Genomic DNA, 17,206 nt, shown 5'->3' on the forward strand with positions numbered 1-17,206 from the left:
TGAGTCTTTTTTTAAGTATTGGAGTATTAGAGTTTGTTAATTATTAGTATTCGTTGGAAAAATCATTATAATAAAAAAAACAGAAATTTTCTTTAGATTTTATTTCATGTTAAAGAGTTTTACAATAGCTCACACATTTTCTTTTTAAATCTAGTTTTAATTTTTAATTACCTTAAATAATTTTTGCATCTAGTTTTAGTTTAGTTTTAGTTTAGTAATAATAACCTTGTTTAGGAATTACCTAGTTGGTGCAATATAAATTGGTTCTTTGCTAAGTTTTCTGTTTTCTCTATACACAAAATCAGCTCACCAATTGAATTAGGTACATTTTTTATGCTTGAATGATTCATAGATCAGTGTGAAGTGGCTTAACAAACTAAAGAAACACTCCTCTGAAAATGTTGAGATGTAAGGCCTGAACTGTGAAAGAGAAAAAGCAGTCAGCAATAAAAAAACAGAACTTTAAAAGACCTTCAGAAAGCCTGTAGAACTAGACCGCTTTTAAAGGCAACTTTTAAAAATTACACGAAAGTCTGACTCATTGAAAGCAGAATTTGATGAAATGAGCGGTGGGATAATGAAATAATTCAGCTATAACAGTAAATTTTACAAACTGGTGGTAAAAAGTCAATTCAAGTTACAAAAGACATCAAGATGAAATTTTTTTTTAGACCAGATACTCAGTTTTAATCATTAGCGGTACAAAACTCCATCTGCGCGTGTGTGTGTTCAGTAAATGATAAAAACACAGTAGTACGCTGAACGATTACTACAGTATGTAGTTGTTTTGTGTCACGTGACAAAGATCGAGCATAGAATCGATCTTAATAGAAAAGATTTATTCAAACGCTTCTGCCCCTGTGAATGCTGTAGTTGATTTTATTAGTTATCTAAGTAAAATAACATGTAAGAGTCAGAAAATAAGATTACTGTAATAGTAGTTCGCGCAGTAACATTGTTAATGAGTTTTGTTTTAAATTGAAAGTTTTATTCCTTCACGTATGCGATGTGATAAGACTTGTGCGTTGGGTAAACTCGGCTTGCTCATATACGACCATTTAGATTTTGCATCTAAATATGAATCAATAACAACATCGAATACTTCCAGGCAGCCATCTTAGCTGTACCGACGGCTACCACACAGCAGGAAGTGTCCGATCTATCGGTTGCATTTCTCTGGGGTCAACTCTCTCAGTCAAACTACCCTGAAAGCGGTTAGAGGTAATGGCTACTCTAGCTTGTTAGTCGAATTATTTGCCTTTCGTTTAGGTCTTAGCTTGTTTCGTAATGATTCGCGGCAGATGCATGTAAACTTCAGAAGATGAGTTCAAAACTAGTGTGTAAAAAAAGGGGACACGGAAACTCTGTGGTCCTCTCTGGGAATCAGTGTTGTTAGCGCCAACCTGCAAACTAGTAGTGAGCTAGCTAACGTTAGCGCGCTAACTTAGCACGGTACTTTTGTTATTAACGTTAAAGTAAACATTTAGCCAAGGCGGTTGTGTGCTATTGAAACGCCCTCAGTTTACCGCGTGGATATATCAAGGCTCTTTTAGTGAAGTGAGCAATGTCTGCCACTTGCAGGGCTGTGTGGAGGTAGCTAGCATGGCTAGCGGCCTTAATGTTACGGTAACGTTAGCTAACAGTGGCTAAAACTTGAGTAATTCCCGCGGACTAACAGTTTCATGGCCTTTGGGTTTTATACGCGGCTCATTCTAAAACTATTGCATTGGCGTTATTTCAACTAACGTAAGTAACCAACCTAGTAAGGCGATTATTTTTCTGTATAGTCATCTGTTGAACTTAACGTAATGAGCACATATCTGCGTTTCTGGCGCTGTTATGTTTCCCGCTGTTTATTAAACTAGTGTTTGTTCCACGTGGTCATTAAACTTTGTTTCGTGTCTTTTTTGTTGTTAAATTGACTCCAGGAAGAACAGCGAACATCGCACCATGGACTCGGAGATCTTGAACATAGAGGAGATCGTGATGGGACGGGGCTTGCCAGATCCACCACCCGAGGCTCCCCCGGAAAAGCCGGCAGAACCCTACAAACCCATCACTCTGAATGGACCTCCGGCTCCCTCGGTTCATTCCTGTGAGTGATGCAGCGATCATACCTTTTAAATCAGCTTCCCCAAAGCAACAACACATAATAAATCTGACATTCTGTTGTGGATTCAGACCAGCATGAAAACCTGCAGTGCTTCCAGTGCTTCATCACGTTCTGCAGTGCAAAAGCCAAGGAGAGACACATGAAGAAGAGCCACCGGGAGGAATACAAGCAGCAGCTTCAGCAGGTGAGAAGAACAAAGTGTGTCATTTTTAACTAAATTGATGAGCTTTTTGTGTTTTAATCTATTCACCAGAGTTCAACCCTACTTAATGATGGGAAGTTGGGATTTTTCTTTTTAATTTCTTTTTATAAAATTTGCAATAATGAAACTATTAAAACCACAGATTTGTGGGGACAATTTATCAAGAGTAATCACTTTCTCAAGTCACTAGATCATCCTTTAAATTCAGCCTGTGTGTGTAGCATCTTGCACCAAGCAGAATATTGCACACATTGCCCTGGTGTTGCAAATGTTAGCATTCCGAGGGCCAGTAATGTCCCATTTGTGTTCGCCTCATTAGTTGTTTCGCACATTACATTACGTGCTGTTATGGTGCTTTTGTCCATTAGTGATCTTCTGTATCACCGTTGCAGAAATTTCCGTCTTTGAGTCCCATGTCATCTGGAAATCCTTGTGCACCCTTTGTCATGTAAAAGCCTGCACAATCAGACTTTCTCAGTCTTAACCCATCCTCATTCATTTTGAAAATGACTGCAGCGAAGAAAATCGGGAGGTGTCCGACCCACTGAAATGACACCATAGTGCAGGTTACACTACATAGCTTTCACATTATACACTACTCCTCAAGGCACCAGATTGCTCCGGTTGAGTCCGTAGACGCCCATTTTTCTCTAAAGGAGCCTTCACACAACTCTATGTCCAAAACAAGGTTTTAAATGTTTCTCCTCCCCGTTCTTTTTGGTCATCTTTTCTCAGGGAAACACATTGTTCACATGCTACGTGTGCGACCGCACATTTCTGTCATCTGAGGAACTGACGCAGCACCAGCCAACACACAGCAAGGATGACAAGCCCTTCAAATGTGTTCACTGCAAAGAGAGCTTTAAAACGTTCTCTGAAGTGAGTATAATTTACCAACTATATTAGAACATACAGCAGAATGAATCAGTTTCTAGCTTTATGCATTTGTGCTTAATGTTTGTGCATAACCATTTACGTCTCTCCTGTCTAGCTCACATCCCATAGAAGACAGGTGTGCCCAGAGAAACAGATGGTTTGTAAAGATTGCAATGAAACGTTCCGTAGTGCCGGACTGCTGCGTGCTCATCGCCTGACCCAGCATCCACGCCCAGATGTCGAGACTACAGAACAGCCAGAGGATTCTACAAAAACTCATCGCTGTAAGAAGTGCGGCCAGGGATTTGAAGCTGAATCGGAGCTGATAGCACACCAGGAGAAATACCCCGAAGGTCAGCAGTGCAACGGCAGCGCTTCATCTGTCAAGAAACGCGGACGGCCCGCCAAGGCCGAAGATGCGGCAGGTGCTGAGAAAAAGGGAAAGCGGAAAAAGAAAGAGGAAGCAGACATTCCCGAGGAGACCGTGAAGGCCAGCAGCACATCAGACGCGACGGCAACCCCAGCGGAAGAAAAAGAGAAAGCAGGCGGAGCAAAGCGTGGCCGTCCCTCGAAGGTGACAGCAAAGTCAGAAACGGAAGATAAAACTCCCGAGGACGAGAGTCAGGCTTCAGCAAAGGAGAAGAAACCTAAAGCAGAGCCGACCCCACCCCGTCAGCACCCGTGCCCCGAGTGCGACCTCACATTCTCCGGCTTGATTCAGCTCCGTGCTCACAAGAAGGAGAAGCACGCCCCACGGAAAGCCCACCCCTGCGAAGAATGTGAAGAGAGCTTTGCCCGTCCAGAGCAGCTGGATGCCCACATGTCCCGGGCGCACGCCGTGGGCCGATTTGCCTGTCCGACCTGCGGGAAGAGCTTTGGCCGAGAGCGCACATTGAAAGCTCACCAGAAAAGCCACCCAGAGGAAAAGCCTGAAAACACAAGTGGAAAAAGATAATTGAGGCATGGAGACTTTGCAGATATTATTCATAAATTTTCCTTTTTACCAACCCCTGTCTCTCTCTCTCTTTTTTTTTTTTTAAACTTTGGGGATCTCGTACTGCAGATGATGTTGGTTTTTGAGAATGAAGTTTTGGTGATGAGATTGATTTTGATTACCGACTGTTGAAATTTTGGTCTAGGAGACACAATCTCCTAAATTAACTAACCAGACATGAAACCCATCTATTACACCGTTTGTCACAAAATAGTCTGTAAAAACAGAAACTGTTTGGATTAACTTTTTAAAGGATTTTCTTTTTTAAGTGTGAAATGCGTGTGAATTTATTACTTTGTGTCTTGAGTTGTTGAACTCACTTTGTGATTTAAAAAAAAAAAAGTCTTCCCTCTCTTTTTTTCCCCCTTAAATTTTGGGCAATTACATGTGTTGAGGTAAATTTAGATACCTGGTAGTGATACTATGTTTAATTGTTTAGTCATTTTTTTTGTTTGTTTTGTTTCTGTTTTTCAAGAAGAATTATGTCATGTACAGCTTCGGGTTCTTATTGTGCATTTTTACACTTAATATTTTGATTATGTTACTTTATAAATTAAGTCTCATTGAGGAGGAATTTTAAAATAACACGATTAAGCTCTGCTGAAAGTTTATTTTTTGCTAAGTGCTCCCAGTTCAATGTAGAGTGGTTGGCATGTGGGCAGAAATCATCCACTTTAATCCTGATTTGTCTGATGCTAAAATGTACTCCCTTATTTTTTCACTTGTTTAAAGGACCAGTGTGCAGGATTTAGGGTGGTCTATTGGCCAAAATGAAGTACAATATTCATAATTGTATATACTAAACTGGAATTACTAACCACATTAGTATCTACAGAGGGAGAGGATCCTCACCTGAGAGGTCCGTGTAGTTTTGTAGAGAAGAAAACTCTGTAAACATAAATACATGCCATCCATGTAAAATGCAAAGTAGGTGTGTCATGTAGTCGCCATTTTTCTATAGTAGCCTGGAATGAACAAACCAGACCTTAGCCACAAGAAGGGCCTTTCCTGCTGTTCAGTCACAAGTAGTTGTATATGCTTGGAAAATGACTTTGGTCGCTATCTGCAACCTCACCACTAGATGCCAATGAATCCTACACAATGCTCTTTTAAAATGATCTTTAATGTCTTAGACATTTTTGAATGGGACTGGTGGTTCTTTAATGCTCTAGCATCCAACAAGGAACTGTGTATATCATGTGTTACTCACTGATTGGATTGTTCTCTCCCCACTGCAATGTGTCTGGACATGAAATAAAACTTGCTATCCCAAGGGAGGCTGCTGAAAAGATGACTCAACTTATTGTTTCTGTTCTTATTTGGAATTCAGGAGCACCAACTAAAATGAGGAGTTGCATTGCTTGTGGTGATAATGTAGTTTGTTTTGAAAAAGATGCATGCTGGGTTTCATGTGGTTTTGAAATTATCTATTTTTAGCGTAATGTTAAGAAGGCCTTTTTTTTTCCCCAAGCCTGGAAGAGAACTAAGTCTAAATGGTGGGTTTTCATTGACAGCTGAATCATTAAAACAAATGTCAGACATGCTCTTCCTAAGTAGCCTGTGGCATGATGTTATTTAGGATTTTCTAATGCACTATTAGGTATATTATAAAGGTTCAACTACTTGTTAATTTCTAATCAATTGCACAGCAGAAACTAAATGCAGTGGCATGTAGACATTGTCAAGATGACCTGCTGAAGTTCAAATGGGGACGAAGGGTGATTAAGTGACTTTGAACATGGCGTAGTTGTTGGTGCCAGACTGACAGGTCTGAATATTTCACGAATCCACTGGGATTTTCACACATAACCATCTTTAGGGTTTACAGAGAATGGGGCAAAAAGAGAAATTATCTGGCGATTTATCTGGGTGAAAATGACTTAGTGATGGTAGACAATGGAGGAGAATTACAAGACTGAAATTGATAGGAAGGTAATAGTAACTCAAAAACTGCTGCTGTGCATTCAGAGTATCTCTGTGCATAGGGGTGAATGAGACTTGTAGTAAAAGGGCTTTGAGTGCTCAGCTGACTAGAAAGGTGCTATGTAAATACCAGTACATTTTCTGCCATAGCTTTCCATTATAACCTACATATAAAACTCTCAGAGAATCTATGCATTTATATGAACGTAACTAATAAGATACAAAACTGACTTTAATACCTATGCATTATAAGACCAATCTAAACCACACTACATATGATCTTTTTTACAAAATGTATTTAAGAGTTTCCTAAAATATTGCCCTGCTTGCACACCTGTGCAGCTGTTAGACCGTGTAATACCACTCCGAGCCACCAGGCGTGCTCCAGCGTTTGTGTGAATTTGTCTTCCCTGTGTTTTCCTTTTTGTCCTTATTACCTCGATGTTCATTTTCGGTTGAGGTGAGTTTGTAGCTGGCTAATTGGGTTATCGGGCTTATTTTATGTCATGCTGAATATTGCTTTTGTTTTTATCGTACAAATTAGACGTGTCATATGTTTCGATATGTATAGATAGGTTTTTTTGTAAAGCTAGCATCGAGAGAAAAGGTTGTAAAAACACGCTTGGCTTCATCTGCTTCTCCTGCCAGGTGAGAGAGGTGACCAGCAGTTCCTTAAGGTGTGGCATGAACGACTTTAAATTAAATGTTGAGAATAAAAACAATCCTGAAGACTTATAACAGTCGCTCGGCAAATCAGCTGAAGCACATTTGTGCTAGTGTTTGTTTATTAGTACACGTGCACTAACTGTGAGACGCGTTAACGTTTTAAATGTTAGCTGAACACGGACCCCTCTCTCTGTTTCATGTCTCCTCAGCCTCCAGTCATGTCCATTGAATACACTATTGATATCCAGCTGACAGAGTTGGGATTTCCGGACATACTGCAGCCGGAGGAGGCTTTGGTCAGACAAACACCGTGTCGCTCCACATCATCTGATGGCTCCATCTCACCCAGTCACTCTCCCACTTCACTTCCAACCAAACATAAACCGAAACGGCTGCTCAGAGGTGGCAAAGTAGTAGGTGCAACAGGACAGACCTCAGACACCCAAGAAACCACAGTGGCCTCTGGTCCATCCAAACGGACTGAGATGTTAAACTGTAAACGACTGAATCCCACAACAAAAAGGCTGCAAGACAAACAAAGTGGCAGCGAGACAGCGCTCGCTGAGCCGTCAGCACCCACAGTGATGAGTGATCCCATTGCTTTACAAGAAACCACAGACATTCCCCCGGTGATCGCTGAACAGGAAGGAGGGGGTGGCGATGGAGATGGAGGAGGGCAGAGACCTGATGTAGACATGGCTAAGGGTGAATCGGCGGAAGTGCAGGAGGATGACTCGGATGACAGTGAAGTGTCAGAGGTGTATGAGGAGGAAGAGGTTGATGAGGAAGAGGAGGATGAGGAGCTAAGCAGTGGTAAGACCATATGTTAATATCACACATGCACCCATGTGCAGGTGAAAGGTTCAACACAGATTTTCCTGTAATTGGCAGGTAGTTGCTCCTGATACACAAACTAAATGCCGAGTAAAATGGCATTATGCACTTATTTGCATAGTGGTTTTGAAGTCTGAACCTGTGATAGCTTCCCTTAGTGTCAACAAATCTCATGAGAACAACAAACAACAACACTGCACTTGGCCTTGCAATTGTTTACTCATTCGCATGAACCTTGGCACTATAGTGCCTAGATGTGTAAAGCGCTTTGGGGTCCTTGGGGACTAGTAAAGCACTATACAAATACAGGCCATTTAACGTCTCCTAAACAGACAGACTTTGATACACCAGTTTTAGTAAGTTTGATAAGACCATTTCGCTACTTTTTGCTTCTCGACCTTTTTGGGTCTTTTTTATCTTTGTTTTAAGTTTAAGGTTTTATGACCTGTTTTTTGGGGGGGGGGTTTGTTTGTTTTTTTTCTAAACCTGCAATATTGACCGGCCTCAATAAGAGTGTCATTGCTGACCTGGGCATTATATGGCCTACAGGCCACATTCGGCCATGGATCAATGGGAAATTAGGATTCAAACATAAATGAGTATACATCATGTAGTTTGTCCCATTTCAGTCACCAAACACTCTCAAAGGATAGTGATTTTTTTTATTTTTGGGGGGGGACATACAATACAACTTTATTCCTTTTATTTTGTAGGCAACTTCTTATTTTGTTTAATTGAATAGTTTTAATGTACAACTGCAGATTCACTGTAAATGCTTTGGAGCTTATGTTAATGAGAGATGTGAGTTTGTTTCCCCCAAATTTATCAGTTGACATTAAAAAGACTGATGCAGAACGTAGTTGTTTTTTGTTTTTTTTTAACAAGATATGGACCTGTAAGTATTTGTTTTGTGAAGTCAGAGGTAAAGTCGTCTGCTTAATTTGTGGAGAGCAGATTGCGGCATTTAAGGCAGGGGTGTCGAACTCCAGGCCACGAGGGCCGGTGTCCTGCAGCTTCTAGATCTCACCCTGGGACAACACACCTGAATCAAGTGATTAGCTCATTACCAGGCCTCTGGAGAACTTCAAGACATGGGCTGTATCCCAATTCAGGGTCTGCAGCCTTAAAAGCCGCATTTTAAGGCCGATTACGTCACCGCGACGTGACGAAGGCTGTCCCAATTCGAAGGCTGCTCGAATGCGTCCTTCATTTCCCTGAATTTTAAGGACGTGGCGGTGTAGACTTCGTGGCCCAACATATCCCAGAATGCATAGCACGGCGGTGGGTGTGGATAATTTTGCCGAAAAAAACGGCGGATGAGGGGCGCCCGAAGAGTAAACTTTAAGTAAGTACTGAATATCATGTCACTTATTTATGTGCAAATGTTTAATAACGAAGAACATTAAAACATTACTGTTGGCCACATGTCGGCAAAGTTATGTGACATAAGTGACGTTTGTACTAACTTGGTTTTAAAGCCTTTACTTTAAAATATACGCCGTTCAATAGCTGACCTTAATCTTACAGATAATTATCAAAGCTCCTGTAGAAACAAACAAACAAATGAACAAAAGATTTTCTCCTTCATTTCTGTCAAACAAAGCTGTATGAAACGTTTCCAGCTGTTAGTATCATGGTTGCTAGGCAACCTGGGCAGCACAACGGAGGCTAGACCGTCCCATTTCACAAGCCTCGCACTTCCGGCCTTAGCGGTCTTTAAGTACGCGGCCCTTGAGGATCGTTAAGGCTGCGTACTTTAAGGCTGCAGACCCTGAATTGGGATACAGCCATGTTGGGGAGGTAATTTAGCCATTTAAATCAGCTGTGTTGGATCAAGGACACATCTAAAACCTGCAGGACACCGGCCCTTGAGACCTGGAATGCAACACCTGTGTTGTAAGCCATTCTGTAATGGGGAGTTTGTCAAAGAGTGTTTGGTGCTGAGAAAACAGTAATTAGACTGAAGATGCTGCTGTAAATCTGAAGCTTTACTTTAAAAACAAAGCTGACAATTTTTGATTTTTCTCCTTGGCTCTGGATGAGCTGTGATGTCCAAGATTTACTTTTTACTTACCTTTGTATGGGTTAGGGTTTGAGATCATGGAGGAGCTGGCAACACCGACTCAATGAAAGGGACTGTGACAATTAGTTCAATTCAATTTACAATTCAGTTTTATTTATATAGCTCCAAATCACAACAACAGTTGGCTCAAGGCGCTTTATATTGTAAGGTAGACCCTACAATAATACATACAGAGGAAAAAAAACCCCAACAATCATATGTAGTAACTAGGGGTGCAACGATACACAAAATTCACGGTTCGGTTCGATACTTTGGTGTCACGGTTCGATATTTTTTCGATCCAAAGAAAATGTTCATGCCTTTTAATTTGTCATTTATTAAAATTATAAATATATATTTTAACTCATGAGTACAGTTTTTAAATTTAATGTTGCTGAAACAACAAAGTAATAAAAAAAAAAAATCTATCTGATTGAGAAATCACTCATCTTTGGAAAAGAGAGTTTATTACAGAGAAATGGCTCTTTACTATATGCTTCTTCTGGGCTATATTCTCAGCAGCATATTAAACATATCAGGTCCCCATAAGGAGAATCATGTGCTAACGGCTGTCTAAATGACTCGGGTAAAGTTTGTAGCATGCGTGCTTGTTGTTTTTGTCTGCTTCCACTTGTCTTTGCACTAGGATGATGTCGGAGTAAATGTGCAGTCATATTCGTTGTGTTCCCACTAGTGCTGTCAGCGTTAATCTGAAATGACGTTAACGCCACAACACGGCAAATCTCCGTTAACGAGCTACCGCGGATCGCCCCGTGCGTGGGGCTGGACGGCCAACACGTTAACAAGCTAACTGAGCTAACGCACTAGTTCCCACCAATGTAATTGAGCATTGCTGGCACATCCAACATACTGTTTTACTTTTGTCCATGACGCGCTTACCTTCAGGGTCATACGTCACATGAAAACCAAAATAGTTCCAAACGCAGGATGTGAATGAGGGTGGGGGAGGTTCAATTTGCTATGTTGCAACTAGCTTTGCTTCTGTCTCGCTAGCTTGCCTTGCGCTCAGTGAATCTGCGTTCGACTACTCCGCCTAGGCTGCACTGTGGAGCGCAGATCCACTGAGCGCTCAACACAGACAGCATCGTCAGAAGGAAAGTAAAAAATTTAAAATTTTGTATTGTTCGATACATATGCGTACCAAACCGAAAGCACTGTATCGAACGGTTCAATATCGATACGAGTATTGTTGCACCCCTAGTAGTAACAAGTAGTAACTACATGCTGGCTGGAACTGAAATAGAACAAAAAGGCAGGTGTTTCAAATGATGGCTGTCATTTGAAACACTGACATGGAATGTGGTTTTTTTCCCCCCCTCAGTTTTCTTACTGGACAAGAAAAAAGAAGTGAAAAACAGCAGATGACTTTTTAATTAGCACACTTCCTTCCTTTCCCCCCCCCCCTCTAGAGTCGAGTCAGTCAGGAGACTACCGGTGCAGCGTGTGTCAACAGCATCTGCCCTCCAAGTTCAAGCTCCACGATCACATGAACCTCCACACAGGAGCACGCCCATACTGTTGTGCAGAGTGTGGGAAGCGCTTCTGCCAGATATACAACTATCGTGTCCACCTGCGCACGCACGCGCAGACCAAAGTGGATCGTCTCCAGTGCCGGGTCTGTTTGATGGGCTTTGCGTCGCAGGAAGATCTGAACGACCACCTGGCAAAAACTCACTTGGAGGACGAGTTCTATGAGTGTGACCTGTGCAAACGCGTGTTCACGTCCCTAAAGGCATGTGAATATCACGTGCAGCTACATAAGTGTATGCTGAATGTCATGTGCGAAGTGTGTGGCCGCAACTTCTCATCGCCGAAATCCCTGGCGCGCCACCGGAGGAAGAAGTGCCACCGTAATTTTAAATGCACAGACTGCACAAAGGTGTTTACCAAGAAGAATGCACTGCTAAAACACAGTTTCTCCCACCTGGGTTTGTTGCCTTACACGTGTATACGGTGTCGCTGCCACTTCCGATTGGCTAAGCTGTACCGCCAGCACAAATGTGAACCTGAACGCATTCACTGCGTGGCGTGTCTGAGGGAGTTTCTCAGTCAGGAGGACTTCCAGCAGCACAAAAAGGACACGGGCTGCTGGGGCAATCAGGAGCCGAGTGAGAAAACAAACGAGATCAGATGTTTGGAGTGCGGACAGAGGTTTGACTCGTCAGAAGAGCTGAAGAAACACGCTGGAGCTCATCAGAGGGTGCTGAAGTGCGCTGAATGCGGGAAGGGGTTCCGGTCGGCCTTGCTGTTGATGTCCCACATGGGCGGCCATGCCGGGCAGTCACCCTGTCTTTGTCAGAGCTGTGGACTAGGCTTTCCCCACCAGCAGAACTATGACAGCCACCTTAAGACGTGTGGACAAACACCTCAGTCTGCGGTGAGTGTGTGAAAGTTTTTACACTGCTGCTGCCTCTTCTGTTAAAGCACACTAAGAAGATTTTCTATCTTCCAGATTTCAGTTTGGCACAGAAATACTTTAATGAAACAACTTGATTTCAAAATCAAGTTGCACAGATTAACTGAGCTAGTCAGGCCAGAAGAGCGCGTAGAGCCTCCTACAGCTGCTGCTGGTTGCCATGGAGCTATGTGGATGAGAGCAGTCACTTTTCTTTGGCAGTGGATTTTAAGGATTGTGGAAAACTATGTCCTCCAATTCGCAATTACTGTTTATATCTGTATTCTCAAACATGAGAAACCTGCTTAATCGACTAACCCACAAGTAGCCACATGTCTCTGTGTAGGTGTGGCTGTATTTCTTAGCCAGCTGTTTTTGTGTCAGCACAGTGATTCTAAACCAGAATCAATTATTGACATATCTGAGTAAATAGGAGTGCACATCGGTCTTAACTTACTTTTGATCTTACTCATTGCAGGATGTTTTTGTGCAACATGAGCAACCTTTATAGCAACCCATCGTTTGTTTTTGTTTTTTTGTTTTTTTGCTTTGATGTAGCTACAGATATGCTCAGAAACCTGTTTCCAAGAACTCTTTTCATATCATAAAGTCACACTGAAATGCTTTTGCTATTTTTCCCCTTCTAGAGTGCCACCAAGAAACGTGTGTCTTTAAAGAGCTCTGCACTGGAGAGAAAAAAGCACAGCACTACACCAGACTCATCAAACACAGCAAACGCAGTCACTTTGCCCGCTGTTGTTTTAAACAACCCTGCTCCACCAGTCGAGGATACTAGCAATCCAGGTCACGTGACTGAGGGTGTGTCTACTGGCACTGGTCCATCAGACGGGTTGTGGAAGCTAACTCTTGACAAACAGCCGCCTGCTGGTGTCAATCTTGTCTTGTTCGTTCCTGTTTGTCCAACGCAAGGCAACGGGCTCCCGCTCCCATCTGCAATCCCTCAGACACTACCCATCACAGCTATGCAAGCTCTGCCCGAGGGTCCGCTCGCAGTCGGTGCTGCTCTTGGAGCGACACTAAATGCCCCACTGGATCTGTTAACTGGGGTTAAACAGGATCCAGAAGCACCCTTGGATCTGTCTAAGAAGTCTGCAGTGACGTACCTTCCTGTTAAAGGTGAACCAGAAGAATTTGAAATCTCAGGACAGGCTGTAAATGCTGGAAGGCAAGAATTCGGAAACCATCACAGCAAAGTGACAGCTAGAACAACCTCAATAAAGACAGCTCCCACAGGACTCATAGTGGATATAAAGAAAGAGCCTCAGACCTCTGGTTGTGATTTGTGGTCGTCCGAATCAAGCCAACTGGCAGACTACAAGCTAGAGAAAGAGATTAAGATTGAAGTTAACATTTCAAGTTCTGGTAAGGAAAAATAAAGTACAACAAGGTCAGAAAAGGAGAGAAAGATCACATTCCCTACCCTGTAAAGGAAGCATTTAATATACTGTTAGAATTACATACATTACTGTGTAATTTGTATATTGACCATCATACGGTTTTATGACAAGGCAGCATTTTCCTATAACTATTCCCACTTTTGTCACCAGGATAGACTATTAGTGTGATTGTGGTTTTTGTTTCAGAAGCTCCATTCAGAAAAACATAATATTGCTGGCTTCATCGGTTTATCAAAGGGGATTTTTTTTATGCCTTTACTTCATTACTGTTACAATGGTGGATGCTCATATTAAACATAGCCAAAGTATGATGTCAGTGAGGGTGTACTCACACTAGACACGGTTGCCTGTGCATGATTGTTCCTGCTCCCCTGCACTCAACTATCTAGACACAAGTATGCATTACTTTGTCTGAGCATCTCAGCTCCTCCCTCTCTCGCACACACCCTGAAAGGCACTCTTGTAAGCTCACGATTTTTTTTACACGTTGTAGCTTAATTGGAAAAGTCATGTCTCCTAAATGAGTTTCGCCGGAGCCGCTATCACTGAGAAAGCTGAAGTTAGTCAGCAGCAATTGCACTACATCAACGTCACAACAGAACCACTTTTGTAACATGTTCCTGGTACAGCACCCAGCAATCACAAAAGATAAATGAGCTCGACGCTCGAGGGTTCAACTGCACTCCTGCATGATACAGATCGTCTCATGCGAGTACACCCTGACCTGGGATATCCTTGGTTGGTCATCTCAGGCATACAGCTATAGGTATAAGCACACAAGCTCCTCCCACCTGCTGTATAAAACTGTTTGGGGGGTTGGGGTTGCCATTCAGAAGAAATGGAGCTCCATCATTGACAGTATAAGAATATGTCTAGCTTATTTTGAGCTTTGAGCTCATAGGTCACTTTATCATAAATTGGCCTCTACATTCAGAAATGTACAATGAGAGAATCTTCATACGTCTGTAACAGACTGGAGACGGAGGAATGCGTCTTTACCCATTCAGACTCGATGATGGTTGTCTAGTAAGACGATCATCATCGCTTCCACAGAACAGTGACCAGGGTGCTGGTTCAGACCTGAAGCTGACCTGCTCACTTGCTGTTCATATTAACAGACAAGGATCCATGTCTGAAAGGGGTCAAAGTGTGACAGTTTTCTTGCATCTGTAATTTAAACGAGACATTCCAAGCTTTTATTTATCGAGGCACTTTTTTTCTTCTTTCCTTTTGCATTCAAATGTAAGGTTGTAAATTCAGCCTGCTGGAGGAAGAATGAATGGAGATGAATCCTATGCAGTGTGATGCAGAATTTCTATTAGCATTAAAATTTCTGTCATGTTCTTCCCATCGTCTTGGAAAACTGATTCTTTTTGTAAACTGGAAAAACTAGAGTGAAACAGGGTTTTTTTTTCTCCTGAAAGCTTGTTTTGTATAGTAACTAGCATTTTAGTGCTATGTTAAATATTTCATTATGAACGGTACTGATTAGTAGAATGAATAGATGTCTTCTTGTGATTAACATTTTATGACTCTAAACAGTCTGCAGGTATATTTTGTTTTTCTAAAGGTTAATAAATGCTTGTTTGGATGCAAGGTGAGTCGCACTGAAACTGTTTTTTTAAATTTGCCTATCTACAGTATTGCCTTCTGTTGCAAAAAGTTGGCCTTAAATTCTAAAAACTACCAAATGAAAAAATATGATGTACACCACATATGTGCCAAAATATAGCTCTCGTTAGGGTCATGAGAAGTCTGAAACCATAGAGGCACAGAGTCGGACGTAGTGAGGTTCATTTCCTGTAACATTTTTGAAAATGGATATACTGTTTATACCCCTATTTAACTGTCTAAATGAGGTCAAAACGTGGTTATCACGCAACTCTCTCACACTGAACGAGGATAAGACAGAAGTTATAGTTTTTGATAGTCACGCCCCGCTGGAACAACTGATGCCTTAAGCCCCTTTGCTAGCCATCTCTCGCTCACTGTTAGAAACCTTGGTGTTTTCCTGGACAGCTCTTTCAAACTCAAGAAACAGCTCTCATCTGTGGTAAAAAACAGTTTCTACCAGCTGCGTTAGATATCTATCTTTGAAGGACCTTGAAAAGCTTATCACTTCCAAATTAGACTACTATAATTCCCTCTACTCGGGCCACCCGTCTTCCTCTATTCACCGGCTCCAGTTAGTTCAAAACGCAGCTGGGCGTCTCTTAACTGGTACTAGAAATTATGCCAACATTACACCTGTTTTAGCCAACCTGTATTGGCTCCCTTTTGAAAATCATATCAATTTCAAAATTATCTTGCTTACCTTTAAAATTTTAAACAATTTGGCTCCCAGCTATCTATGCGAACTCCTTCATTTGTATATCCCTAATAAGGCACTTAGATCTTCCAATCAAATGCTCCTGACACAACAGAGGTCTCGTCTGAAGTCCAGAGGTGATCGGGCCTTTGCTGTTGTAGCACCTAGACTCTGGAATAACCTCCCTCCTTATATTCGTCTTAAAACTTATTATTTTAGTCTAGCTTTTGATTTAAACTAATATGTTATTTCGTGGCTAGTTATGTTTTTTCCCCTATATTGTTCATATTGTTTCCTGCCCTCCTTTTAACTGTTTCTTTTTATTCTGTCTTATGCTATTGCTCTGACCGACTCTGAAGCACTTTGGTCAACTTTGTTGTATTATTATGTGCTATAGAAATAAATTTGATTTGATTTGATTTGATATACACCGCAGGTAAAATAAGTATCGAACACGTCACCAATTTTCTAAGTAAATGTATTTCTAAAGGTGCTATTGACATGAAATCCCCACCCGATGTTGGTATTAACCCATCCAGTCCACACATGCAAAGATATCAAGCCACAGATGTCCTTGACACAGGGACAAAGTACTGAACACACTTACTGAAATGTAATAATTTGTATAAAAGCCTTTGCTGGTGATGGCAGCTTCACATGCCTCCTATATGGAGAAACTAGTTGGATCAACCTTGGAGCTTCTGTGGGTCCCTTCCATGATCTCTATTTTTAATAGATTTTCACTTGGATTCAGGTCAGGTGATTTAATGGGCCATTCTAGCAGCTTTTCTTTTCTCTTTAACAGACCAAGTTTCCTTTGCGGTGTGTTTGGGATCATTGTCTTGCTGAAATGTCCACCCTTGTTTCATCTTCGTCATCATCATATGGCAGGAGTTATATGAAGCATGCCAGTGCCGTAGGGTGAAAAACAGCCCTGGAGCGTGATGTTCCCACCTCCAAACTTCCCTGCTGGTATGGTGATTTGGGGGTGATATGCAGTGTCTTTTGACCTCGAAACATGGCATCCAAAAAGTTCAATTACGTCTAATCTGAGCAGACTATATTCTCCCAGTATTTCACAGGCTTCTCTAAATGTTTTTCAGCAAACTTTAAACAAACTTCAACGTATTTTTTCTTCAGCAATGGAGTCTTGTGTGGTGAGTGTGCATACAGGCCATGGCAGTTGAGTGCAGTACTTATTGTTTTCTTTGAGTTGCCTGCTGATTGCAGGTCTTTCCATAGTTCTCCACAAGTGGTCCCTGGCACTTGATTATTCTTTTCACTCCTGCCAGAAATCTTCCCACTTCCAGATTAGAGCCCCAACAGTGCTCAGTGCAACCTTCAGTAGTTCAGAAATTTCCGTAATCAGTGCCATCAGTATATTTTGAAACAGG

General features: G+C 41.8%; 2 protein-coding genes across 6 annotated transcripts; both read left to right on the forward strand.

Moving 5' to 3' along the window:
- The first annotated feature begins 1,106 nt into the window (after window positions 1-1,106).
- On the forward strand, window positions 1,107-5,474 carry LOC146507727 (uncharacterized). 2 transcript variants are annotated; one of them, XM_085178193.1, is made up of 5 exons: window positions 1,107-1,221; window positions 1,929-2,095; window positions 2,182-2,297; window positions 3,051-3,194; window positions 3,307-5,474. In XM_085178193.1, the coding sequence occupies exons 2-5, from the start codon at window positions 1,951-1,953 to the stop codon at window positions 4,144-4,146; spliced, it is 1,245 nt and encodes a 414-aa protein (XP_085034319.1). In that variant the 5' UTR covers window positions 1,107-1,221; window positions 1,929-1,950; the 3' UTR covers window positions 4,147-5,474. The 2 variants fall into 2 exon arrangements, with proteins under 2 accessions (XP_085034319.1, XP_085034318.1); XM_085178192.1 differs by lacking the exon at window positions 1,107-1,221 and adding an exon at window positions 1,228-1,746.
- Window positions 5,475-6,452: 978 nt separating this feature from the next.
- Window positions 6,453-15,105, forward strand: LOC146507728 (uncharacterized). 4 transcript variants are annotated; one of them, XM_085178191.1, is made up of 4 exons: window positions 6,453-6,568; window positions 6,984-7,587; window positions 11,101-12,068; window positions 12,734-15,105. In XM_085178191.1, the coding sequence occupies exons 2-4, from the start codon at window positions 6,993-6,995 to the stop codon at window positions 13,481-13,483; spliced, it is 2,313 nt and encodes a 770-aa protein (XP_085034317.1). In that variant the 5' UTR covers window positions 6,453-6,568; window positions 6,984-6,992; the 3' UTR covers window positions 13,484-15,105. The 4 variants fall into 4 exon arrangements, with proteins under 4 accessions (XP_085034317.1, XP_085034314.1, XP_085034315.1 ...); XM_085178188.1 differs by lacking the exon at window positions 6,453-6,568 and adding an exon at window positions 6,575-6,785; XM_085178189.1 differs by lacking the exon at window positions 6,453-6,568 and adding an exon at window positions 6,575-6,765.
- Window positions 15,106-17,206: the final 2,101 nt, after the last annotated feature.

This window comes from Neolamprologus multifasciatus, chromosome 11 (genome assembly GCF_963576455.1).
Source record: "Neolamprologus multifasciatus chromosome 11, fNeoMul1.2, whole genome shotgun sequence".
Classification (NCBI taxonomy): Eukaryota; Metazoa; Chordata; class Actinopteri; order Cichliformes; family Cichlidae; genus Neolamprologus; species Neolamprologus multifasciatus.